The sequence below is a fragment of the Emydura macquarii genome, unplaced genomic scaffold (assembly GCF_026122565.2).
Source record: "Emydura macquarii macquarii isolate MOO-44397 ecotype Brisbane River unplaced genomic scaffold, CSIRO-AGI_Emac_v2 contig_212, whole genome shotgun sequence".
NCBI lineage: Eukaryota > Metazoa > Chordata > Testudines > Chelidae > Emydura > Emydura macquarii.
This window is the reverse complement of record NW_027130349.1, coordinates 294487-320683: the sequence shown is the minus strand read 5'-3', so window position 1 is coordinate 320683 and position 26197 is coordinate 294487. Positions and strand designations below refer to the sequence as shown.

The 26197-nt window shown below is 40.9% G+C and overlaps 1 protein-coding gene across 8 annotated transcripts in view; it reads right to left on the bottom strand.

The window, feature by feature from the left end:
• The window catches only part of TRAPPC8 (trafficking protein particle complex subunit 8), a 110396-nt gene that overhangs the window by 55306 nt on the left and 28893 nt on the right, over window positions 1–26197 (bottom strand). For 4 of the 8 annotated variants that reach the window (XM_067546117.1, XM_067546133.1, XM_067546141.1 and 1 more), the window contains 7 exons: window positions 25038–25125; window positions 17713–17972; window positions 14384–14499; window positions 11895–12045; window positions 9964–10064; window positions 9194–9299; window positions 183–314 (listed from right to left, as the gene is read on the bottom strand). In XM_067546117.1, coding sequence (XP_067402218.1) covers window positions 183–314; window positions 9194–9299; window positions 9964–10064; window positions 11895–12045; window positions 14384–14499; window positions 17713–17972; window positions 25038–25125 — 954 coding nt within the window. The remainder of the gene's footprint in view (window positions 1–182; window positions 315–9193; window positions 9300–9963; window positions 10065–11894; window positions 12046–14383; window positions 14500–17712; window positions 17973–25037; window positions 25126–26197) is intronic. The other 4 variants (XM_067546125.1, XM_067546175.1, XM_067546149.1 and 1 more) reach the window with 1 other exon arrangement.

Here is a 26197-nt window from a genome sequence, read left to right as displayed (position 1 = left end):
CATTTAAGAAGGGCAATGAGATTAATATCTGATTTTTCTGAAACAGAATAATATTCACAATGGATACACATTCACAAGTTATTTTTACCCAAAAACATGACATGGAAATTAATGCTTTTAACACAGTACAGATTAAATACAACTAACATTGCATATTTTTTCAGAAAATGAAATACCCTTACCTGTCCTGCTTTACTAAACCTATGGCCCGCCAATATCATATGAAAAGCAAACTTTCTAACCATAGGACTTTTCATGTTTATAAAGCAGTGTGCAGCCTGCTCCAACAGAAGTGCACTACGAAGGTCAGAATCCTATTTAAGGAGGAAAAAATAATTAATCTCAAATCTGAAATATACAAGTGAAACTTCACTGGTAACAAAGTGTAGCTATACTCACTAATATGAACTCTCATAAGAGGTAAGGCTCAGCTAAAGACTTTTAAACAGTAAAAAAAAAATAAAAATCACATTACTGCTCTGTAGAAGACTTATCATAGGCAACATGTTCTGGCCAGTTGATTCATTTGCACTTTGATCCTTCCTGCAAGCATTTACAATGTAATCAGGTTCCCTTCACCCCTCTCTCTCACAGCACACACACACACACACACGTTTGAAGACAGGCCATTATGAAAAAATGGTATACCTGACAATTGTTTTCTGTATTTTACTTGCAGAATGAGAGTGTGCAAGATGGAGTCATGAATACTTTAACCAATTGGCTTTCTCAGTCTTATGACACAATCAAATATTCTTGAAGAGAACCACTGGCAGACCCAATTCCTGACTCCCACTCTGGAAGTAAAATAACCTTACTACCAGAAACAAGGAACAATAGTGGACATGACCAAGTCACAAATGCTTATAGAAGGAATCAAAATGGAACTGGATCAACAGCCAAAACATACTGCCTATAATAAGGAAGTTGAGAAGCCTTCCATACACAGATAAGAGGAGGTTATATATTTGTTATATACTGTAAGTTATACAAATGAAAAACTTTTATTAAAAAATACTAAAATTGAGCCTCATATTTACAAAGTTATTTCAATGTGAGTACAGCTATGCTTTAGAGTCCTTCTTCAAAACTACACAAATCCACTACCATGGGTAAATTCCACTTTATACATCCTGTTACATTATCAGTGACCTGGAAAATACTGAAACAGATTGATATACAAAGGCTTGACTGAACACATTTATTTCAACACTTCCTAAGCCTTCAGCTACTCAGGCAGAAATTTCTAACACTTACCATTCCCATCCAAGTGAGTTGCTGCTATTTTTTTTCCCCAGAAAAATTAAAAACAAGAATGTCAGCTTTAATACATTTTATTTTAACAGAAGAACAAGTATAAAAATATAAGAGGATGCAATAGTGGCACTGATTATCTGAAAAAGTTGGCAGTAAGTTTCCCAACCCATTTGTTTGGGTCATTATCTCCACTTCATTTTGACACTTGAATGGTCATTAATTTTCTTGCTCGCATTAAAAACAGAAATCTGATAAACAGCACCCACTGCATATTGTGGGTACAGTCATAAGAAGTCATATACCCAAGAGCACACAATTATATTAACTGAATTTCATCTAATTGGATACCTGAAATGGAGTCAAACAGATAATTCGGGTGGCAAAACCAACCAATGCCAGAAAGATTAGTGATACTGGTATTACAAAATAACCTGTTATTATTCTTTCTGTAACTGTTCTTCAAGGTGTGTTGCTCATGTACATTAGAAATAGGTGTCTGCATGTCATGTACACAGTCGCCGGAAGGTTTTTCCCCTAGTGGTATCCATCAGGTCGGCTCTCGTGTCCCATGGAGTCACGCCCTCATGGTGCTGTATATAGGGCCCTGCCAACACCCTGCCTCTTCAGTTCCTTCTTGCTGGGTGACTGCAACAGAGGGGTAGGCAGGTGGGTCATGGAATGGACATGTGCAACGTATCTTTAAGAACAACAGATATCCATTTTTTCTTCAAGTGCTTGCTCATGTTGATTCCAAGTAGGTGACATCCAAACAGATCCATAGGAGGAGGAGTTGAAGTTCACTGGCCTGGGGATTGCACCACCACTTTGCCAAATGCAGCATCGTCTCTGGCTTGCTGTGTAATAGCAAAGTGTGCAGCAAAGGTGTCAATAGATGACCACTTCGCAGCTCTACAAATGTTTGGGATTTGGGACCTGAGCCAGGAATGCTGCTGAGGACACCTGAGCCCTTGGGGAATGAGCTGTCAACATTGGGGCAGATACCTTTGCCAAGTCATAAGAAGCCTGGATACAGGATGTGATCCATGATGAAATTCTTTTGGGTGATACCAGAATGCCCTTCATCCTATCTGTTATTGCTACGAACAGCTAAGTTGTTTTACTAAATGGCTTCGTCCTTTCAATATAAAAAGCCAAAGCCTGCCTAATGTCCAGAGAATGGAGCCTCTACTCCTGGCCGTTGGCATGTAGCTTTGGGTAAAAAATGAGAGAAATATATCCTGATTTGGGTGCAATTGAGAGACCACCTTTGGAAGGAAGGCTGGATGAGTGCATAGTTGAAACTTGTCCTTATAAAAAGATCACGTATGGAAGCTCGGATGTGAGGGCCTTGAGTTCAGAAACTCTCCTGACCAATGTTATAACCACCAAAAAGACTACTTTCCAGGACAGCTCCAGCGGCAAGCATATTACTAGGGGTTCAAATGTAGGCCCTGTGTGTCTGGTTAGGACTAGGTTGAGGTCCCATTGGGGAATGGGCTGCCGTGTTTGAGGATATAGTCTATCCATATCTTTGAGGAAGTGCCCAACTAAAGGGTTAGTGAAGACTGATCAGCCCACAACCCAGGGATGAAGTGCCGAGATTGCAGCCAGGTGGACCTTGATCTATGACACAGACAGTCCTTGCCACTTTAAATGCAACAGATAGTCCAAAATGAAAGGAATCGATTGCATTAGCAAAGTGCCCTTCTTCATTGACCAGACTTAAAATCTCTTCCACTTAGCCAGTTAAGTGGATCTGGGAAAGGTTTTCTGCTGCTAAGGAGGACCTCTCTAACTGGCTCTGGGCATGTCAGCTCCAGGGGGTTCAAACATGGAGTTTCCACACTGAGATGGAAAGATCTGAGGTTGAGATATTGAAGGTGGCCATGGTCCTGAGTGATCAGGTCTGGAACCAGAGGTAGGCTGATCAGGGTTTCAACTGAAAAATTGAGAAGCATGGTGTACCAATGTTGACAGTCAGGCTGGGGCTACCAAAATAAAGGAGAATCCTTCCTTCCTGACCTTCAGCAGTACCCTGTGGACAAGTGGGTTAGGTGGGAAGGCGTAGAACAGATGATTTGTCCATGGGATGAGGAATGCATCCACAATTGAATCTGGGCTGTGATTCAGGAAGGAGCAGAACTGCAAGCACTTCCTGTTGTGTTTCGTCATGAACAAGTCTATGTGGGGAATTCCCGAACACTGGAAAATGCTGTTCACCACGTGCAGGTGACTAGGCCACCCGTGGGTGGAGAAAGACCAGCTGAGGTGGTCCACCAACTCATTCAGAGACCCTGAAAGGTAAGATTCCTCAAGATGTAGCAAGTGAGATATGCAAAAGTCTCACAGTCTGAGGGCTTTTTGGCACAGAGGAGAAGAGCATACACCACCCTGTCTTTTCATATAAGATGTTGCTGTTTTATTGTCCATCATGACTGATACACAGTTGCCTTCCAGGTGAGCTTGGAAGGTTTGGCAGGCCAGGCGTACCCTCTCAGCTCTCTGACATTGATATGCAATGAGAGAGTTCTGCTTGAGACCATAGACCTTGAGTTCGGAGCCCTTCTAAATGGCCCCACCACAATGCTGACACGTCCATGAGTAGCAACAGTGAGGGGTAAGGTTTGGAAAAAGGGACCCCTGCGTAGACCAATTGCAGATTGAGCCACCAGCGAAGAGTCTTAATCATTGATAGGAGCAAGACCACTCTGTCTAAGGGGTCTTGGGTTGGGCAGGAGACTAGGCCTGGTCTACACTGCTGGCGGCGTCAATAGGAGATATGCAAGCGATGTACTGAAATTTGCGCAACTTCTGTCGACTTACTAATGTTCCCTTACTGCGGTGTCTCCACTGTGCTGCGTCAACAGGAAATGCCCTCCTGTTGACCCAGTGTTACTCTTTTCAAGGGGCATGGGGAGTGGATCCACTGCGTTGGCCAGAGAGCACTTCCAGGATCAATTATGCGGGTCTCAACTGCCTGCTTAATCAATCCCACTGCATCGATCTGTGGAGCCTGATGCAGCGCCCGCAGTGTAGACATACCCTGAAGCCAGCCAAGCCTGCAGAGGCCTGAGTTAGAGTCTTGCATGTTGAATGACATACGTGCATGCAGCCATGTGCCTCAGCAGCTTCAGGCAATTCTGTGCTGTGGTAGTGGGGTACTGCCTGAGGCCCTCTACAATGGAGCATATAGCTCACAAATGGGACTCTGGGAGGAATGCCCTGGCTTGATTCAAGTCCAGTACTGCTGCTGTGAACTCTATCCTCTGAGTGGGAATGACAGTCGATTTTGTATGTTTACTAGCAGACCTAGCTTGACAAAGATTGCTCTTATGAAGTTCACATCCGCCTCCACCTGTCCCATGGTGCGGCCTTTGATCATCCAATTGTCGAGGTACAGCTATACCTGTACCTTTTATGTCCTGAGGAACGATGCGATGACCACCATGAATTTGGTGAACACCCGAGGGGCCACTGACAGGCTGAAGGGGAAGACCATGAATTGGTAGTGGGTATGGTTCACTATGAAGCAGAGGAACCTTCTGTGGCTTGGGATGATAGCAATGTAAACGTACACGCCCTTCAAGTGGAGGATGGCATACCAATCCCCCGGATTCAGGGAGGGGATCACGAGACCATGTAGAATCTCAGCTTCTTCATGAATCTGTTGAGGTTTTGCAGATCCAGGATGAGTCTAAGGCCACTTTCAGCTTTCGGTATTAGGAAATAGGGGGAGAAGAAGTCTTTGCCTTTTCGCTCTTGAGGAACCTCTTCCACTGCTCTCAGCCTTAGGAGCAACTGCATCTCCTGAATTAGAAGTTGCTTGTGAGAGGGATCCCTGAAAAGGGATGGGGAGGGTGAACAGGAGGGAGACAACTGAACTGAAAGGTGTATCCCAGTTCTACCATGTGTAGTACCTAGCGATCTGAGGTAATCTGGGTCCACACAACATAGAATAGGTAATTGGTCTGAAAAACATAAGGAGGAAGGATCCGGGTTCTGAATTAGTGCACTATCCTTTGGTGCACTCTCAAAAGTTCTGCTTAGAAACCTGAAGACTATCTCACAAGTCCAGGGCCTTTGGCTATAAGATGCTGGAAGAGGTCTTCTCCTGTGGTTCTACCCTGCTTCCTATTGTACTCCTGCCTCTGTTGTGGTTGGTAAAAACAAGGCAGGAACTGTTGCTTGAAATGTTTCCTTTGTGGCACAGGAGTATGAAGCCCCAAAGACTGTAGGGTAGCTTTCGAATCCTTGAGGCAATGGAGTCTTGAGTCAGTTTGCTCTGAAAACAGAGCTGGCCTCTAAAAGGGGAGGCCTTGAATAGTCTTTTGGACCTCATATGGAAGGCCTGAGGCTTTCAGCCAGGAGCTTTGTCTCATGACTAGGGCTGATGACACAGTCCAAGCCACTGAGTAGGCTACGTCAAGTGCCACCTGCAGAGAAGGTTTGGCCACTGTTTTGCCTTCCTCTACTAAGGCAGAAAACTCTGTCCTGGAGTCTGATGGCATTAATTCAGCAAACTTAGATATGGCCTTCCATGAATTGAAACTATACCCACTATGTATTACTTGTTGATTGGCAATACGAAGGTGGAGACCCTTGGTGGAATATACATTCATACTGAAAAGGTCCAGCTTCTTTGCATCCTTCACTTTTGACGTAAGTCCCTGCAGGCATTGCCTCTCATGCTTATTTGCAGCAGACACTACAATAAGCCTGTTGGGGGGATGGGTACTCATACTCTTTTGAAGGGGCAAAGTATTTCACTCTGTCCTCTTTGCTGTAGGAGGCAAAGAGGCTGGCATTCCCCAGTTTTTGTTGCTTCCTAGATGGTTTTAATCAGAGGCAAGGCAATCCTGAAAGGTCCAACAGGAGTCAGAATGTCTACCATGGGGTCCATGCTCTCGGACGCCTCTTGCATCTGGAGCCCCAGGTTTTGTGCCATCCTTTTCAGGAGCTCCTGATGAGTCCTGCTGTCATCCAAGACTGGTGCCACAGAAGTCCCCGCCATGGCTTTGTCTGGAAAGGAGGATAATGACTCCCTAGCCAGTACGGGACTTTGTTCTAGGCCTTCCGCCCTGAGGGGATCACGTGGTGCTGAATCCTCCAGCTCGGTGCCGGGGTGGGTGCCATGTGGCTGTTCTTGCAATGATGGCAATGCCCGACTACCTGAGGACACTGAAAGTGACCTCCCAGAGTAGGAACCCTGGGCCTGGTGAAAAGCCCATGGGATTCAAAACAGCTATTGGGCTGGCATCTGCTCCTGTCCTGGCCAGGGGCCATTGGGTTGGTCCCCAGGTGTCGCCTCTGCATCCGGTGTCTGCTCCTCCTTGAAGCGTATGACTCTGCTTTGGAATCAGATGGTGAAGACTTGCTCTGTGGTGACCAAGGTGGTGCAGTGTGGTGCTGGACGGTGCCAGGGAGCAGTGCCGGAGGGAATGTGACCAGTACATCATCATCATTGCTGGTTTGCCCCTGGACAGCACCGATCTTTGTGCTGCTGGTCTGGGGTCCAGTGCCCATTCCCGCCCGGACGGAAACCATGGTGCCGTAAGTTCTATCAGTTCCATTGCTGCCTCAAATGTCTCTTGAGTAGAAGGAAGCTCTGAAGTCTATTCTCTTCTCTCCAGGAGGGGATTCCAGAGGCATCCGACTTGATGGATGCCTCCTTGGGGCCAGAGTCAATGGTACTGTAGAAGACGGTGCACTGCTTGAGTTGCCCGGCATCGGTCACGCTCCACTCAACCCTTACGCCCTGGTTGTTTTGTAGGCGAGAGCCTCCTGCCTGTCTTTTGTTTTTTTCTGCAGCACTGAGGATTGGGATTTGTGGCCTGCTTCTCCTTGTGGGGAGCCCTGCTGGTCCCGAGAATCTTTTGCCGTAGAGTCCTTTCTCTGGGACATAGACATTCTTGTTGCCACTGGTACGCTCTGCACTGAAGCCAACGTGCTGGGCACTGGTTTGCCTGGGCTTGGCTCAGAGTTCGGGCGGAGAGCTGCCTCCATCAGAAGGAACTTTAGTCTTTGGCTCCTCTCCTTCTTCATTCTGGGATGGAATCCTCTGCAAATTTTGCAGCAGCCCATCTGATGGAATTCTCCCAGACACTTCAAACAAGTCATGTAGGAATCATTTCTGGGCATAAGCTTCTTGCAAGCTCAACACAGTTTGAACCTGGAGGACCGAGGCATGCCCCGCTCCCGGGGTGGGAGTGGGGACACGCCAGTAATTTGGGTCCTAACTATTTTAAGTACTAATCTATACACTAACTTACTCTAATACTTATAACTATTTCCAGGTAGAAGAGAAAAAAAGTACACTGGGGAAGTGCTTGCTGAAGCAAGAGAGAACCAATGTTCCAGCGACCATCACAGGCAGTACGAAGGAACTGAAGAGGCAGGGGGTTGGCAGGGCTGTATATACAGCGCAAGGGGTCCGTGACTGCAGGGAGGCATCAGAACTGACAATGGATAGCAGTAGGGGAAAATCTGTGCAACTGAAGAAATCCAAGACTATCATTCATAATTTCAAGGAATAGCTATGAAAGACAAACCTTCAGTACAGTCAGCAGCACTCAATTTCCTTATGCAAATATTGTCTACTTGTCATTATATCTTCCCTGTCGTTTAAGTTAGGACAGTAAAAATCAAAAGGTATGAATGAACTGATGATGTTCTCTTAGCTATTAAGAAAATACACAATTACCAATGCAATTTGTTGTTAAATAAGCACTGAGGACAAATTTAGAGAAACTTGGCCAGAGTCTGAACTGAAAAGTATGTACAATCAAATTGCTAGTGTGTGTTGTGGCCATTTCATGCCACACTGCCAGTGCAATCTGGCCATGGAGACAGCATAGCCAGCCACAGGTAAATCAACCCAGTGTTCAGAGTAGGGTGACCAGACAGCAAGTGTGAAAAATCAAGACACTTTTTTTTGGGGGGGGGGGAGGTATAGTTGCTTGTATAAGACAAAGCCCTTATATCAGGACGGTCCCGAAAATACCAGGACTTCTGGTCACCCTAGTTCAGCGGTCAGGTAAGAGAGAATATCCTCCAGCAGCATAAAGACATGACAACTATGCCAAACTCCTACCCTGCTGTCAGAGCTAGGTTAGTGAGCATGGCAAGGATGCCCCTACAATTCTTTTGGGGTTGTTGGCAGCCAACAAGCTGCTCTAACTTACAACCGAGAATCAGAGTTGAAAAGCAGGTAAGCACAAGGGAGAGCTGTATGCTACCTTTGTACTGCATTTTGAACTGTGCCATGTGCACACAGTGAGGCAGACTACTTTCCAGCTTACAGTTTATCGAGCTTCTACAGCTAAGAGAAAGACTCATCAGAACTGAAAGTGACACTGAATATTTAGCTATGGTGACCCTAACCAGTAATTATTGAAGATTCCCCAATTGAAACAGAACTTTATTTCTTTAGTTTTACAGACTTAACTGACACCATGTCACCCACCTCCGACATGAAGATGGAAGGCTTGTGAATAACAGGCTAACTTTTTAAAGTAGTGCTTTTTAAACATTTTAAAGTCAAATTTCTCTCAAGTATTAACTGAGAGGTCACGCCTAAGGAATATAGATTATGAAGATAGGGACTAACCAATGTATGATTCAGGTCAGCTTTTTATTTTGTTTTCTAAATTAAAAATAACGTACATCCCTTCAAGTGAAAGAGGAAGACTGAACACTGGGTAAACTAGGTACATTTATATAAGTTGCACAAAAACATGTTAAAATGACTTGGTTTCAGGGGCAAGTTGAGTTATTACCCCAACATTCAAACTTTATTCCAGCCAGCTTCTGCCCCTAGATATCTCCACCTTTGCAAGGAACCCACATACAGCCTAGAAGTCTATTTAGTTTAAAAATTTATCACTACTATTTAAAGCCATTTATTGTGAGAAAAACAGAAAGATTAAGTTTTTTCTACCTCACTGGTTAAACGTATCAGAAGAGCAGCAGCATCTGAATATTTGCTTTGGCTTTTTAAAATTTCAGCACTAAGCAGCACACATCTCTCAGCCAGCACCATGTTCCTAAGAGGACAAGAAATTAAGTACGTGCATTATAACAACATTCTTGGATTAAACTGTAGAAAACCTTTAAATCTGTCTCACAAGAGTTGGCAAATTATAGCTGTGTAGTACCTGACTAGTTATATATTATTTTGTTGTATGTATGAATGCACATATGTATCTATTACTTATCCTATTTTAATACGATAAAATAATTCCCCCTCACACAACTTTTTTTTAATTTAGATATTGATTAAAACGTATATTCCTGAATGAGAACTTCATATGCTTTTAAATCCAAGCTGTTACAATACTTTTTCTTTAGGAAAACATGCCTGTAAAGTTATTAAACTTTTGCAAAGCAACAAAGCAGCTTAGTGGACTGAACACAAATCTGAGAACCAGAGACCCAACTTTTAATTAAGGCTGCGTCAATAACTTGTACCCTGTCAAGAACAAAGTGTTCCCCAACCGCATCGTCATTCTGTTAAACAGGTTAACTAAATTCTGAATAAATTCTAATGATCATGGTTTTACTTCCTTGGTATACCTATTATATACCTACTAGATCAGAGGGTAGGCAACTGATGTTACACTTGCACTACTGCGTAGTGAAAGCAAACTTAGGCCACAGTACTGAATATCATCATTCACTGGATGGAATGGAAGGTAAGCCACCACATACTTGCAGATCTCCCTATATGTTTGAATTGCTGTATCCATATAATGAGCAGGATATGGTCTAGGCGCCCCAGGCTGAAGAAAAGCTGATACTGCTGCCATTTCCTGCAGGATAAAATAAAAATGTAATCTGATGTTGCCAAAATGATATTTTCTAACATCAGCCATAAAGAATCTTTACTTGAACTGACATACAGGTTGTGAGAAATTGGATATTTTAAACATTAACACTCTAATTTACAATTAGGTGCCTGGGAACTTCATTTGCTGATTTATTTGACACCCACCATTCCAGTTAGGACTGATCTTGAACGAGTTATAAATTGAACAGGCCCAATCCTTCTTACAAACTGAGAAATCTCCAAGGAAGATTTAGATGCTTTAGGAGATGGGGCTGAAGATTTAGCAAGAAATATACTTATCTCCAAGTCAGCACTAAGGCCTGGTCTACACTGACTGGCAAATTTGGCAGCAGTCGACAGGAGTTCCGCAAGCTACATACAGTGGTTTGCGTAATGCCCGTCGACTTTGTAACGTTCGTTTTGCATGCTATCTCCACTATGTTGCACCGATGGTAAATGTGTACCCATCAACGCAGCACTATGCTTTTTTTGGAGGTGGTTTTATTAAATTGACTTCCAGATTGATTGAGCATGTCTTCACTGCCGCTCAATCAAATCGGAAAAATCAATGCCATCGTCAGTGTAGACATAACCTCACTGACTGCTGAAGCATAGGTTCAAGTTTCACTATCCTACTAGAAAGACAGTCTTTCCAACAAGAGAGTGGTTCTTTCCATTTGTGGTACCTGGCATTTTTTTTTTTGTAAGTGTAAAATTGGAGGTTAATGTCAGCATCTTGGGGAAATTCCAGTTATGTTCTTCCTACATAACCAGCTCCTCTGCAATTCCAGTTGTGTTTCAACCACACCTTGCACCACCCTCAAAATATGTGCATTTCCATAGCAACTGAACAGACTCCTATGTACAGTTTATATATACACTTCTAACAGTTTGGAACTCTTGCAGACAAAAGGTGCCATGTATATTTAAATTACTTTATATTACTGAAATGTTTGAGGTTATCTAAATTAACTTTGCAAGTGCAGCTTATATGTATATATCCATATAGAAGTGCTACAATTACTTTATTAAAATATTTTAAATAAATTTAACTGACTCTGTACAAGAATGCTTCAAGTAAACCCATTAAGAAAGACTCATACTTGCTGGAAATTAGCGACTCAAATTAGGCAACAGCTTTCAAAAAACAGCAAGTATTAGAACAAAGAAAAATGAGATGTTTTTATAGTAATACCATTAGTCACTAAATATTTAGGTCTGCATTCTCATATTGTAGGAGAATGAATTTATCCATGAAGTTGATAGGCAATAATAAAAATTGCATAAAGGATTTATATAGGCATTAACACAGTAAAAGCCCTCAAATGCCAGTATACTTGTTACACTATTATTGAGAGTAAGAACAGATTTACTAACACCTCCAGATCACGAAGTATTTTTGTCAATTTGAAATCTTACAATCAAAATAAAAAAATACAATATTCTAACTTTTTATCCATTTTCAAATAATTAAAAACTACTCTGCACATTAACAAGAGAACTATTTAAATTTAATCAATAGCAAAATGGGAGGATCTCCCCCTCATAAGCGTTTCTAGTTTCTTCCTAAGCATTTAAGTAGCGAAAGTAACTATTCTCTACACAACCGTATAGAATTAGGAATTATGAGGTGATTTTTTTTTTTAAAACTATTGACATCCAAAAAAAAATTGGCTATGTTTTCATATTTGGGGCTATTTAGAATTTTTTTTTAAATGCAGTTTCTTTTTCTATATATTGTTACCTAGAAGAAATGTTAAATAGATTACTATAAGCAATACACAGAATGGTTATATTACTATAATGTACCAACCAGTGCTCCAGCTGCATAAAGCATTGCTTGATCATTTAAAAAGTCCTTCTTTGCTGTATGATAGCAGCTATACGCCAGTTCATAGTGTTGGACCAAGAAACACAAGTCTGCCATTTTCCTGATTTGAAGCTCTGGTGCTTCTGGGGGATACCTATAAATACACAAAAACAAACAATTTGTAACAAAAATACCATTTAGATTTTAAGCACTAATTTTCAAGACATGAATGCCAGCATAAAAAAGAAAAACTGAAACATTAAAGGAAGAGGCATCCCCTCCCTTTCACCTCCCGCAACCCAGGAGGAAGAATGAGCTGGCTGGATGTTTATATTGTTTTTATGGTTTGCTCATTTTAGTACACCTACTCAAACACAGTGAAGCCACCATCCTTCTGGCTGTGGACTGCATGAGACTTCCTTCAAACTATTCCTTCACCAATTAAAAGCAGGGCCCTCACATTGGGGGGGGGGGGGGAGGAAAGGGTATACTTTACCAGGGCCCGGAGGCCCTGGGGGGCCCAGCCCAGGCTGCAACCCTCATGGGTGTGTATGTGGGAGGGGGCCCGTGTTACAGGTTTGTACTGGGACTGAAAAAATTATGCTTGGGCCCTGGCTAAAAGGATTCAATAGGGCCTGCTCTACACCTAAAACTTAGGTCAACTTAGCTATTCCACTCAGGGCTATGAAAAATGTTGCATCCTGTTCAACAGTTAGGTCGACCTAACACCCACTTGTAGACACAGCTAAGTTGACGGAAGAATTCTTCTGTCAACCTGACTATCACCCACCCCCCCCCCCAAGGGGATAGATTTCCTACAGCAATGGAAAAATCCCTTCTGTCACTTTAGCAAGTGTCTATGCTGCAGAAGTGCTGCTGTAGCACTTGTAGAGCAGACACAGCCTAGGTCAACAGCCAGCCCAATGAAGTTTCTTTTATACTATGCAATTGTTAAATAGCTGTAACCACAATTAATCACCAAGATACCTTAGCATTGCAGTGCCCAATAGCTTTATTCTGGCTCAGCAACAGAGGCAACAAAGGGAATGGCAGTTCTCTTTAATTCCTCACTGTCCAGTAGTAGTAATGCTGAACACCAGTAATGCCGTAGCCTTTCATCCCCACACTTCTCCTAACTATGGGGGTGACATGAAAACCAAGCAAGTCTACCTCTCCAATAGTTGGCTAAAACCAAGAGGGGATGTCATCAGGGAGTCCAGTCTCTTTTCTGCACTGTGCCTAACACTATTCCCACCCTTGTCAGTTTAAACCCTGGCTTATATTGGTTTAACTTGCATCAATAAGTTTACAGGCCCATGCTAAACCAAAAGCCAGTTTGCAAAAAAATGCATGGGGCCATGCTAATTTCTAAACCAATGCAAATTCTATGAAGGATAAAGGGATATGAAAAAGCAACCTTGAGCAGCATTCAGGCACAGCACGCTGGTAAGAATTCCAGTATACTTATAGCTCCTTCCCCAGCTTCAAGTCACAAACATTACTGGACAGTAAAGTTTTACACCTCTTATAATTATCTGTGGCTAATATGTTTGGTCCTCTGGTAAAACTTCCAAGCCCTAATGTGAGTGTCTTAGAGAGACCAATATATTTTGGGGAGGGAGAATTAAGAGGAGAAAATCTAGGAGAAGTAGAGAACCTAACCTGGCACTGCGTTCTCTCTTTTTATTCTTTGGCTAGCTGGCGTCCAGTAACAACTTCAAGCTCTGTAGCTAAGGACAGATGATTACAGGACAATGCTTGTCCCTAAATTTCCACTTGTGACAATTACCTGCCCTCATGACTTAGTGGACAGGTTTCATGTTATAGTGCTCTAAAAAGTTGCTCTGGTTTGCCTTGTATCTATTTTAAGTGCAAAAACAGATGCAAACAGCTGTGGGAACATGAATTTCAGTCCTACCCAGGCTTATTTTGGTTTAGCTTCCATGTTTGTTAGAAACAGGTTTAAGATAAATTGGAATCAGGAACTTAACACTAAAATAACTATGTCCACAAATGGGTTTTAACTAAAACAATTTAAAAACTGATTTAAGTTAAACCAGGGCAACTTTCTGACAAGGCCATAGCTAATCTAATTTCTCTTAATGTGCATTCTTTTCTCCTTGTCCATGGAGTTTTTTGTTGGTTGAAATAAGGAAAGTGTAAAGGTTGCATTAGTAAATCTAATTTGTTCAACAGCAAAACTAGATTTTAAAACTTCTCCCACTCTATTTTAATTCAGGTTAGGAAAAAGGTTTAATACCAAATAAAATTCTGCTATGCTTTGTTTTGTTCAAGTTCATACATTTTTAGTAAATACATCAGCAATGTTGCTCAGGAAAGTTATCTTCAGTACATTCATGTTATCAAAATTTTGGGTCAGTTTCAAACTAAGACCATCCTGAAGAGAACTTGTACATAGGGAGCTTCCCCAAATCAAAATGTTTAGTACTGTCATTGAAACTTACAAATGGAAGATGAGTACTTTTACTTACAACAAGCCAGATGTATTTTTCAGCTCATTTATACTTTTCTCTGGAACTTTACTGCCACTAAACCATTTTTTTGTTGCAGAAAATAGTGATCGACTCAAACCTTTCCTGGATATTAACTGGAAGAGAAAATTACAATGAAACAGTGATGTAACTGAATTAACTGCACCACAAAGTATGGATTCCTCTTGAACAAAAAGAGTAAAAACTGTCAGTCAGGCAGACACCAAGAATTTTGAAGCTCTGTCAAGGCCTATGTACACAGTTTTTGTACCACTATACTGGCTTAAAAACAGATAGTTAAAGCAGTACAACCCTACTGCCTGGGGGCAGTTATACCAGTATAAAAGTGCTTATAGCAGTATAGTTTATTTCGTAAGTTTACTCATTTCTAGAAAACTTCAAAGAATTGTACCAGCTCAACTAATTATCTATTCTTGATTACAACATATAGTTCTATCACCATTGTGTTTAGTCCCAAACATAGGTTCAGAGGACATATTCATATCCGAGTTAGGCTAAATTTTGGGTTAAGTCTTAACTACACTAGGCTCCCAGGTAAAATTTCCCCATTGCTGTCCAATGTAAAAGGCTCTTGCAGCAACCACTGATTTTACATACCACGTTCATTGGTCAGCCCTGTTTTGAACAAGGTTAAATGTTGGTGGTCGCAACTGCCTTTTCCAGACAAGCACTCCAATCTGTGGATCTGCACCAGTGGGAAATATTCCTCAAAAAAGTTTAGACCTTTTCTAAATTGGGGGGAAAGGTTTAATTTGCTTGTTTGTTTTATTTGACGTGAAGAGCTTCACATCTCCTTTCAACAGCCTTAAAATGTTTAATTATATTTTGTCTCACAAATAAAATAATCTTTTTAAATGTATACTTTGTCTGGCAATGCCAGGAGAAGGACTGAAGACACTGGACATGGTTTAATTAGGCTGCAAGTTTATTCCTAAATGTCTGGGAGTACCCAGCAGATAAAATTGTACAGTGCAGGTAATTCCATAATAATTTACACATACATGCAGGGCCGCTGACTTCCCTCCTCCTTATACAACCTGGTCCACAGCAAACCGCTCCCTCAAATGGGAGGTGGGGGCTATAAAGGAGGAGAGTTTGACTCCCAGCCATACCAGTCATCTGAACCCCAAACTCCACCACTATCACCACCTTCTCTTCATCTTTAAATCCTTTAAAGAATATCTCCTTTAAATCCTTTTCCAAATCATTTTATCTGATCACTGTATCCATTCCCTATGGAATACCTGCACTGGACACCTACCCATGCTTACATAATGAGTTGCAACATCACAACCTACCCTCCCTTTTATTCTTTGCCCCCCCGAAGCCTTAACCGGCTGTGGGGAAGGCAAAAAAACCCACTTTGCCTTAGTCAATCTGGTAGTGGAGGGGAAGATTCATTCCCTGAACCCCCAAGAAGGGAGCAACTATCGTAGTGCCCACTGAAGATCATGACGAAAACCTGGTATTTCCATGGGTGGGAGTGGGGTTGCTGCTCAGCCTGTCCAGATGAAAGAAGATTTTCACTGCCCAGACATGGCACAAATAGTGTCCCCCTCCTTTTCCAGTCACCCGGAGGGGGGGGGATGAGTTAGCGTCCCAACGCTGACTTAGAATGGGGCTGCCTCCACATTTAAGGTAACACACTGGCTCTCTAGTCACCCTTAACGGGGGCAACACACACATTCTTTGCTAAGCCTGATGAAGGTCCACACAAATTAATGTGCAGTAAGGTCATTCTGTGTATCATGAACTAACACTTGAGTTTAATCACATCATTTAAAGGGTTATGGAGTGCAAAAGAAGAGTTCGGAGATTAAGTTTAATTTCTTTAGAAATATTGCCAAAGAACAATACAATGGCATGATTTAGCATTGAGAAGTCAGGTACAGGTACAAAGGCAAAGTTGTACACTCCAACCCCTTGTGCAGATGCATTTTGGCACAGATGCTTTTAGCGACTTGTGAAATAGTTTGTGCTCATATAACAGTATCCAAGGTTGCATGGGAAGAATGTTGAAATACTTGAATGTTGAAATCACAGGACGTAAGGGCCTCCCAAGTATCTTAAAAAAACCCCAAAAAATGCATCCTTTTCTTCCTTCCCAGCATGCAACAGAAGTAGCTTTATAACTGTGTGTATAGACCTTAATCTATTTGGTATTCATATGGCCCTGATCACCATAATATCTGCAGTCCTTTGACAGACAGAATGTTAAAGAGGAGGTGTGCATTTAGTTCTCAAGGCAGTGAGGTCTGGGCACTGATTTCCGAGAGAAACTTCCATGCTCTAAGTTCAGCTCCTGTGGAAGTTCTGCCTCCTGCAGTTCAACAGTTCCAGTGGAGTGTATTATCATAGGAAGTAATGGATGCTGAAGGAGAAGCATCTTCTCAAGTAGCTAGATCCAATCCCATGAAGATATTTGAATATCAGGAGAAGAGAGCAAGCACTGGAAAAAAGTGGTTACTGTAATTTGTCTTAATAAGCAAGGAAGCTGCTGCACTTTGTCAGCTATACATGTTCCTCCATTCCTGCGACAGGTGGATTCACTACTACATAAGATTTGAACCTATGACCAGATCAAATCAAACAGGAAGAAGCATAATCTTATGACCAGTCACAGATGAAGGTGGATGTTTTTGGCCACCATCACTATTTAGCATCAGTTAGCATTAATAAATCAAAGTATCTCAAAGCTGAGGACAAAGTACCTGTGCCTTAAAGTACCTCCCTTGATAGCGGAAAAGTTACTGGCTTTGCTAAAGCAACTAAATTGTATTAAAAGCTATGCCGTCTCCACAATTGTTGGTGCACAAATAGATGTTTTGGCGTGATTTTACATCATGCTACAAGTTGAGTCACTGTTAAAAATTACAGAACTTAGTTTCACTTTAATTTGGATTATGCGTAATAGTGTCTATCTGATGCATTGCACAGTCCAAAAATCAGATAAAGTGTTTTTAACTTAAAGAGTTAAACAGAATATTGAAAGTCACAGATTGAAAAATTAAAAAGCTTACTTTTATTATTTTTTCAAACATGCAGGTATCAAACACTGATATTACTATGAAAGCAATGTGTTTTCATATTCCTGCTTGAGTTATACATGCCAGCCCCTGATTAATCAAATGTGATGGGGACATAAGACTGAATAATAAAAGAATTTTAGACAATAATTAATTAATAGACATAGAGGGACATAATCCAAAACCCTTTTTATCTAAAGTAGGGTTATCAGGTCCATGCTACAACAGATTCAGCTAACCACATTTATTAAGCTGGCAAAAAAACATTTTACTGAGACATACCTGATCATTAAGCTGTCGAATTGTTTTCTCTATGTGTGGTAAAAGCCCCCGAAACGTGAATTCCTGTATGAATTGTCTAATTCGATCATGATCTGTGAGTGTTAAACATGCACCATGAGGTGTCCCAGAACTTGTCTTCTTTGATTCATGCAGTGATGCAGTAGTCTTCACGTAATCAGTGCCATCAAAACTGCTACTAGCATCACTGAGATGATCCAGTTGAAGGGGGTGAGCCTTAAAGTTATTTGATAAACCATCTACTGAAAAATAAAAGGTTCTACTTCACTAGTTGTGCATTCAGTTATTTCCTGAAAACAAAAATTTAGATTTTTTTAAAGTAACCTTTACAAGCTCATGTTACGACCTGTTACACATATGCTATGTAACTTCCCCTAGCCAAAGCTTTATTAAATGCACGTGTAGTTATTCAAGTAATTAGTTGTGCCAATTTGTAAATAAAAGCTGCTCTTCTGTAACTGTGGATTGACCAGATTGTCAATAGAGCACATTGCACCAAGACCCAGAACTCTCTTGAAAGCTCTGGCCATGATGGGATAGAATCAGAGGGAAGAGCACCATGATTTAAAAACATAAGAATGGGCATACAGGGTCAAACTATCTAGCCCAACATACTGTCTTCTGACAGTGGCCAGTGTCAGATGCTTCAGAGGGAATGAACAAAACAAATCAATTATTGAGTGATCCATTCCCAGTCATCCAGTCCCAGATTCTGGCAGTCAAAGGTTTAAGGACACTCAGAGTTGGGTTGCATGCCTGACCATCTTGGCTAATGGCCACTGATGGACCTAACCTCCTTGAACTTATCAAATTATTTTTTGAATTCAGTTATACTTTTGGCCTTCACAACATCCCCTGGCAAGAAGATCACCAGGTGACTGTGCATTACATGAAGTACTTCCTTATGTTTGTTTTAAACCTGCTGCCCATTAATTTCACTGGATGATCCCTATTTCTTGTGTAATGTGAAGGGAGGTAAAAACTTCCTTATTCACTTTCTCCATACCATTCATGATTTTATAGACCTCTATTATATGGCCCCTTAGTTGTGTCTATCATATGGCCCCTTAGTCATCTTTCTTCTATGCTGAACAGTCTGTCTAATCTCTCCTCAAATGGAAGCCATTCCATACCCCTAATCATTCTGTTGCCTTCTCTGTACTGTTTTCAATTCCAATGTCTTTATTTATTTATTTATTTATTAAAGATGCTTGCAGTTCAGATCGCCCCAGTATTCAAGGTGCGGGCGAGCCATGGATTTATATAGTGGCTTTATGATATTTTCTGTCTTATTATCTATTCCTTTCATAATGATACCTAACATTGTTAGCTTTTTTGACTACTGTTGCACATTGAGTAGATGTTTTCAGAGAACTATCCCCAAGGACTCCAAAATCTCTTTTTTGAGTGGTAACAGCTAATTTAGACCCCTTCATTTTTTGTGGATACTTGGGATTATGTTCTCCAATCTGCATTACTTTGCATTTATCAACATTGAATTTCATCTGCCATTTTGTTGCCCAGTTTTGTGAGATACCTTTGTAAGTCTTCACTGTCAGCTTTGGAATTAACTATCTTGATTCATTTTATATCATCTGCAAATTTTGCCACTTCACTGTTTACCCCTTTCCACAGATCAACTATGAATATGTTGAACTGCAAGGTTCCCAATACAGATCTTTGGGGGACCCTATTATTTATGTCCTCCATTGTGAAAATGGACCATTTATTCCTTTGTTTCCAATTTTTAACTAGTTACTGATCCATAAGAGGATTTTCTCTCTTATCCCTCTTAACTGCTTACTTTAAGAGCCTTTGGTGAGGGACCTTGTCAAAGGCTTTCTGAAAGTCCAGATACATTATACAGACCAGATTACTTTTGTTCACGTGCTTTTTGACTCCCACACAGAATTCTAATAGATTGGTGAGGCATGGTTTCCCTTTATAAAAACCATGTTGACTCTTCCCCAACTTATTGTGTTCATCTATGTCTCTGCTAATCCTGTTATTTACTATAGTTTCAACCTAATTTCTGTACCAGGTAAATTGGTTTACTGGCCTGTTATTGCCAAGGTAGCTAACGTAACATTGATTTTTTTTTAAAAAGGGTTCCAGAGGCTATCTTCCTGTCATCTGGTACAGAGGCAAATTTAAGTGATACGTTACATACCACAGTTAGTAGTTCTGCAATTTCATATTTAAGTTCCTTCAGAACTCTTGGATGAATACCCTGTGGTCCTGGTATAATTTATCAATTTGTTGCAAAACCTCTTGTACTGACACCTCAATCTGGGACAGTTCCAAGTTTTTCATAGGTGACAAAACTGACGGTGTGTGAATCTCCTTCATGTCCTCTGCAATGAAGGTTGGTGCAAAGAAATCATTTAGCTTCTCCCCAATAGCCTTTTTTCTTTCAGTTCTTGTTTAGCTTCTTGATTGTCCAGTAGCCCCACTGATTGTTTGGGAGGATTCCTGCTTCTGATGTACTTAATCTTTTGCTGTTAGTTTGTGTGTCGTTTGCTCTTCAAATTCTTTTGTGGTCTGCTTAACTATACTTTTACACTTGACTTGGCACAATTTATGCTCCTTTATATTTTTTTCCACTAGCATTTGACTTCCAATTTTTAAAAGATGCCTTTTTGCCTCCAAGTGCCTCTTTTATTCTGTTTGGTCATGGTGGCAGTTTTTTTTTTTTTTTAAATCCCTTTTTATGTTTTGTTTTTGTTAATTTGGGATATACATTGAGTCTGAACCTCTGTTATGGTGTTTTTAAATAATCTCCATGCAGTTTGCAGGCATTTCACTTTTGTGACTGTTCCTTTTAATTCTGTTCAACTAGCTTCCTCATTTCCTCATTTTTGTAGTTCTGCTTTTTGAAATTAAATGTTACTGTGGTGGGTTCTCTTTGGCACTTCTCCCTGTACAAGGATGTTTAATTACATTATGGTTGCAATTACTAAGCAGTTCATCTAATGACCTCTTAGATAAGATCCTGTGTGCCATTTAGGACTAAATAGAGAATTGCCTCTCCTCTTGTGAGTTCCAGGACTAGCTGCTCCAAGAAGCCATCATTAATGGTATCTAGAAATTTTATCTTTGCATCCAGTCCTGAGGAGACGTGCACCTGGTCAATATGGGGATAGTTCAGATCCCCTATTATTATTGGGTCTTTTGTTTTTGTAGCCTCTCTTCTCTGCTTCCTGAGCATTTCATAATCAACATCACCATCCTGGTCAGGTGGTGGGTAGTATATTTCTTCAGCTATATTATTATATAAGCATGGAATTTTTATCGATAGAGATGCTGTGGTACAGTTTGATTCATTTAAGACTTTTATTGTATTTGAGTCTATGCTTTCTTTCACCTAATGCCAATCCCGCACCAGCATGGCCTATGCTCTCATTCCTATATATTTTGTACCCTGGTCTATTATATCCTATGATTATCATCATTCCATCAAGTTTCTGTGATGCTTATTATATCAATATCCTCATTTAATACCAGGCACTCGAGGTCACCCACCTATTTAGACTTCTCACATTTGTATACAAGCACTTACAAAATCTGTCAACATTTAGTTGTCTGGCTTCATGAGATGTAATTGAATGGGACTCTTTCATTTGACTAAAGAACGAGAATCCTGTAGCACCTTGAAGACTAACAAATTTCTGTGGGCATAAGCTTTCGTGGGCTGCAACCCACTTCATCAGAAGCATGAAATGGAAATCACAGATAGGAGGTACACACACACACACACACACACACACACACACACACACACACACACACACACACACACACACACACACCCAAGGGTAAGAAACATAACAATGGGGAGGACAAGTGCTAACAAAATCAATTCAGTTAGGGTAGATGATATATCTCATTACAAGAAGTAATTGTGACTGTTCACACATTCTCCCTTCTAATCAACGGTTGTGAATGGGCCTCATCTACCCTAACTGAATTGACTTTGTTAGCACTTGCCCTCCCCATTGTTATGTTTCTTACCCTTGGGTGTATATATATACCTCCTATCTGTGATTTCCATTTCATGCATCTGACGAAGTGGGTTGCAGCCCATGAAAGCTTATGCCCACAGAAATTTGTTAGTCTTTAAGGTTCTACAGGACTCGTTTTTGCTGTATACAGATTAACACGGCTACCCTTTTGGAACTTTTCATTTGACTTTTTTTCTTCAGTTCCTACCTACTTCATCAATGTCTATCCTCTGCTCTTTACTAGGATATAGATTAACCCCTTTAATAAATTCTCCCCAAGGGATGTCTCTTTCCAAATTGTGTGCTTCTCCACACTTCAGCTTTCCCCCTTAGGCTGGAGGAAACTCTGGTTAAAAACTCCAATACAACCTTTTAAATTTTACATGCCAGCCATCTGGTTCCATTTTCATTTAGGTAGAGTCCATCCCTCCTGTATAAGTTCTTCCTTTCCCAAAAGGCTCCCCAGTTCCTAATAAACCTAAATCTTTCTTCCCTACACAACTGTCTCATCCATACTCTGCAACTCTGCCTGTCTCTGATCCTGCAAATAGAAATGGAAACATTTCAGAGAATGCTACTATGGAAGTCCTGGACTATACTCCTAACAGCCTAAATTTGGCTTCCAGGACCTCTCCCTATGTCATTGATATCTACATATACCACAACCACTACCATCTGCTCCCCAGCACTCTGCCTAAGTCTACCTAGATATCTCGAGAAGTCTGCAAACTTCACACTTCACCATGCAGTTTTCCCAGTTATCACAAACTCAAATATCTATATTTCTAATAATTGAATCTCCCAATACTATTACCTGTCTTCCTAATAACTGGGGTCCTCTCCCTGGAAACGTATCCTCAGTGAGAGAAGGAGGGTCCCAACTATGGGATCATTTCTCTCAACTCCAGCTTGATGGTGTTCTTCCTTGAGATCTTCATCTTCCTCAACAACACAAAGGCTAACAAACTCAGAGTGCAACTACTTTACTGTGTCCCTGAAAGTCTTCTACGTACCTCTCTACCTACCTTAGCTCTTCCAGTTCAACCACACTGGTCTCAAGAACCTGAGGACCATGAGTTGCTTGTATCGAATGCACACGTGCCACCTGCCCACAAGTTAGGTAATCATATATGCTGCATTCAGTGCAATAAACTGGATAGCTCCCACTCTGCTGTTGGACTTCTGCCTTCATTATTTTTACTCTTGGGAGGGGAGGTTGTTTGTTTTTTGGAATTGGGGGAGTTAGTGGCCTAAGTTTATAGTATGTTTATGAGGTGTATGTGGTTCTCACACAACTTCCCTGCTCACAAGTTCCTCTGATCATTTAGAAGCTGGCTCTTTAAACACTGTTTTCCTTGAGTTAGTTATCTAGGTCCTAGATTAGGGATCAAAGGATAGCAGGCTAAAGCCTTGTTAGTAAGCTCTCATCCTAGCCAAGCAGGCTGCTTGGCCCAGCACACAGCCTGCAGAACAGACCACATTATAAACTTCAATCAAGCAGGTGCACTGCAAACACACAAACAAAGAGACCCACAAACAAGAGTCACATAGTTGCACCTCCTTCGCCTAGAGAACTCCTTTGCAATCAATCACTTCAAATAAAAGGATGTAAGAACATACCTCATAATCTAGAGTAGTACTTTTCCAGAATGTAAACTGGGGAAGCATGTCAGTTGGGGTGGTTTGTTTGTATTTTTATTTTTATTATTATTGAAAGTCCACTAAAAAACCAGCTTCATCTGAGTAACCATCATTTTTCTGTGTATGGTCAGTAAAGATCTCCACTCGAGAGATTTAAGAACAGTACCCAGCTTCTAAAGAGCTAACACTTATGTGTGGTTAGCTGGTTTAGATAAGTGTTCCAGTCTATCACCAAAACTACAGAAAAAGGGATAGCAATTCAGAAGTAGTCCCTCTGAAAACAGAGAATTAAACCACCATGGTAAACTAACACAGTGGTGTCATGATCATTCTCATAGACTCAGACTATAAGGTCAGAAGGGACCATTACGATCATCTAGTCTGACCTCCTCCTTACAGCAGATAAAGCTTCAACAGAGACTGACAGGCCTTGCCCATTATCTGACAAAAAATAAAATCAAACCCTGGCACTGGATCCTTACTAAATACTTTTTTAGGATTTCTTAGAAGTATGGGACTCCAGGAAATGACTGTGTATTCTGATTTCTTCTCAGTCTCTCAACAGTGAAGAAAAAAAATGCTGACATCAAATAAACCATCCACCCCCTCTTGGCATTAGATTCAGAGATGTCCAGAAATCAGTATTTCAACAAGGCCCTGGAGCCCGTTATCACCCTGAATCTGCATTAGAAGCTTTAAGGGCTTTGTCCACAAGTATGGATTGGAACAGTTCCCCACCTCTTGTGGACCTTGCTGAAGAATTTAAAACAGCTGGAGCAGCATATGGGTAAGTGTCCTTCACCCAAACATCAGATGTAAGAGATTTAAGACTAGGAAGTTTGTTTAAGGTGGGCATCCAGTCTTTTTTTTTTTTTTTGTTCTGAGTCAACCAATCACAAGACTATGAGTGTGCATTGGCTTGCAATACTGACATTGAATATCATCTGTACTCATGTCGCCCAGATTGCTTAGGCCTCTCTGAAGTTCCTCAGAGTCCTATCTAAATAACCTAAATAACTCTATAATCGGCATATTTTGCTACCTCACAACTCACAACCCTTTCCAGAGCATAAATGTATTAAACATGGAACCTAGTACAGAACCTAAGGCACCCTGCTGTTAACCTCTTGCCATGACCAAAATTTGGCCAATCAATTGTACTCTTCGCTTTCTCTCTATCAGCCTGTTTTTGATCCATTACAATAATTTGCCTCTCGCATCATGACTACTGCACTTGTTTAGCAGTCTTTTGTGCAAGACCTTGAGGAAGGCCCTTTGGAAGTCTACTGTTGACACAATTCTAAGAGATTAAGTAAACTATTTTCCTTCCAAAATTTCAGTTTGTGGGTTGCTAGAAGTTTGTCACATCCCTAGAATACACTTGTAGGGCACCAAATATCAACTTTTAAATTTAGTTATACCAACTACAGTTGTGCAGAAAGTGTTAAATTCAGCAAAGGTTGTTTAATGTTTATAAAAGAGTAGGTACCCAGACGCTTAATCAGGATCAATGCCCATTGTGCTATGCACTGTACAAAACACACTAAGACACGATCTCTGCCCCAAAGAGATTATACTGAGACAAAACATATGACATTTATATTTTACTTTACATTTACATGCCTGCATTAACAATTTGATAAAAAATTAAAGTTACCAAAATACCTTTGATGTCATTATCTAAGCCATCTGATATTAAGTGGTCAGCATTCTTATTTGAAATTACAGTACATGGACCATCTTCATAAGATTCCTACAAGCAAAAACAAAGAGCATTAATACAGCCAATTTTTAAAAAATTGTTTTAAAATCTTTAGTAATTACTGTCAATTCTTCCCACAGCTGTTTGATTATTCAGATATTACATTTTAGGAAGCAGTGTCAAACCATATTACAAATGAATACTCCTCTTACAAGTTAGTTTCTCAACAGCAAACTCTTAAGAAGTTTTGAAAAAGTGCCTGGAAATATATAACAAGAGCCAGAGACCAAAGTGGTTTTTTTGTTTGTTTGTTTTGTTTTGTTAGTTTTATGCACAGATGAGTACTGGGAAGATAGCACATGGTTTGTTTTCCCCACAAATCTTATTATTTCACTTGCTTCCTCTGAGGAAGGCAAAGAATTATTTTCAGTAGTTAAGCTACGTTCTTAGCTGGCAAAATGCGTATAATAGCCAGAAATTGCCCCTTGGATGCAGTTCTCAGAGACGTCAGGATCAGTTATGTCATTACAGAAGGCAATCAGGGGCAGATGAGGGGTTCAGAAATGGTCCAAGTTCATGACAGGTGAACCTCTCCAAGTTAGCTTATTAGAAATTCAGATATTTTGAGAATTATATCAAATACAGCAGAGGGAGCAGGAACAATTTCAGCCTTCAGTGGCAGAAACAGAGTGGCTTTGACAATAGTTCTGGTAAAATCTAAGGTGCCTTATATTTAGCAGGAACAGAGGGACACCCCAAATACACTTTAGTCAAAGACTTTCTATCAGTGAAGATAGAGCAGGGAAAGAGAAGAGTCACATCCCCAAAGAAGAGGAGCGGTTTCCAGTGCAGAGACCTTTCTGCATCAGAACTTCTTTGGCTATAGAGATCTGCTTCTCCACAGATGTGTGAAGAAGAGGATGCTAAGTACTTCAGAGACTGACATACACCACTATTAAAAGTCCTGCTATCAAAGGCAGATAGACACTATCAGACTGGTTGGAATCTCACCAATGAAGGAGCACTTATTTGTTTCCTATTGGCCTCTTTTGTTCACTCATTTCCTACAACACTTTCAAAATCTTAAACTGAGGGGAAGAAAGTTAGCCTAAGGAAACCTCCA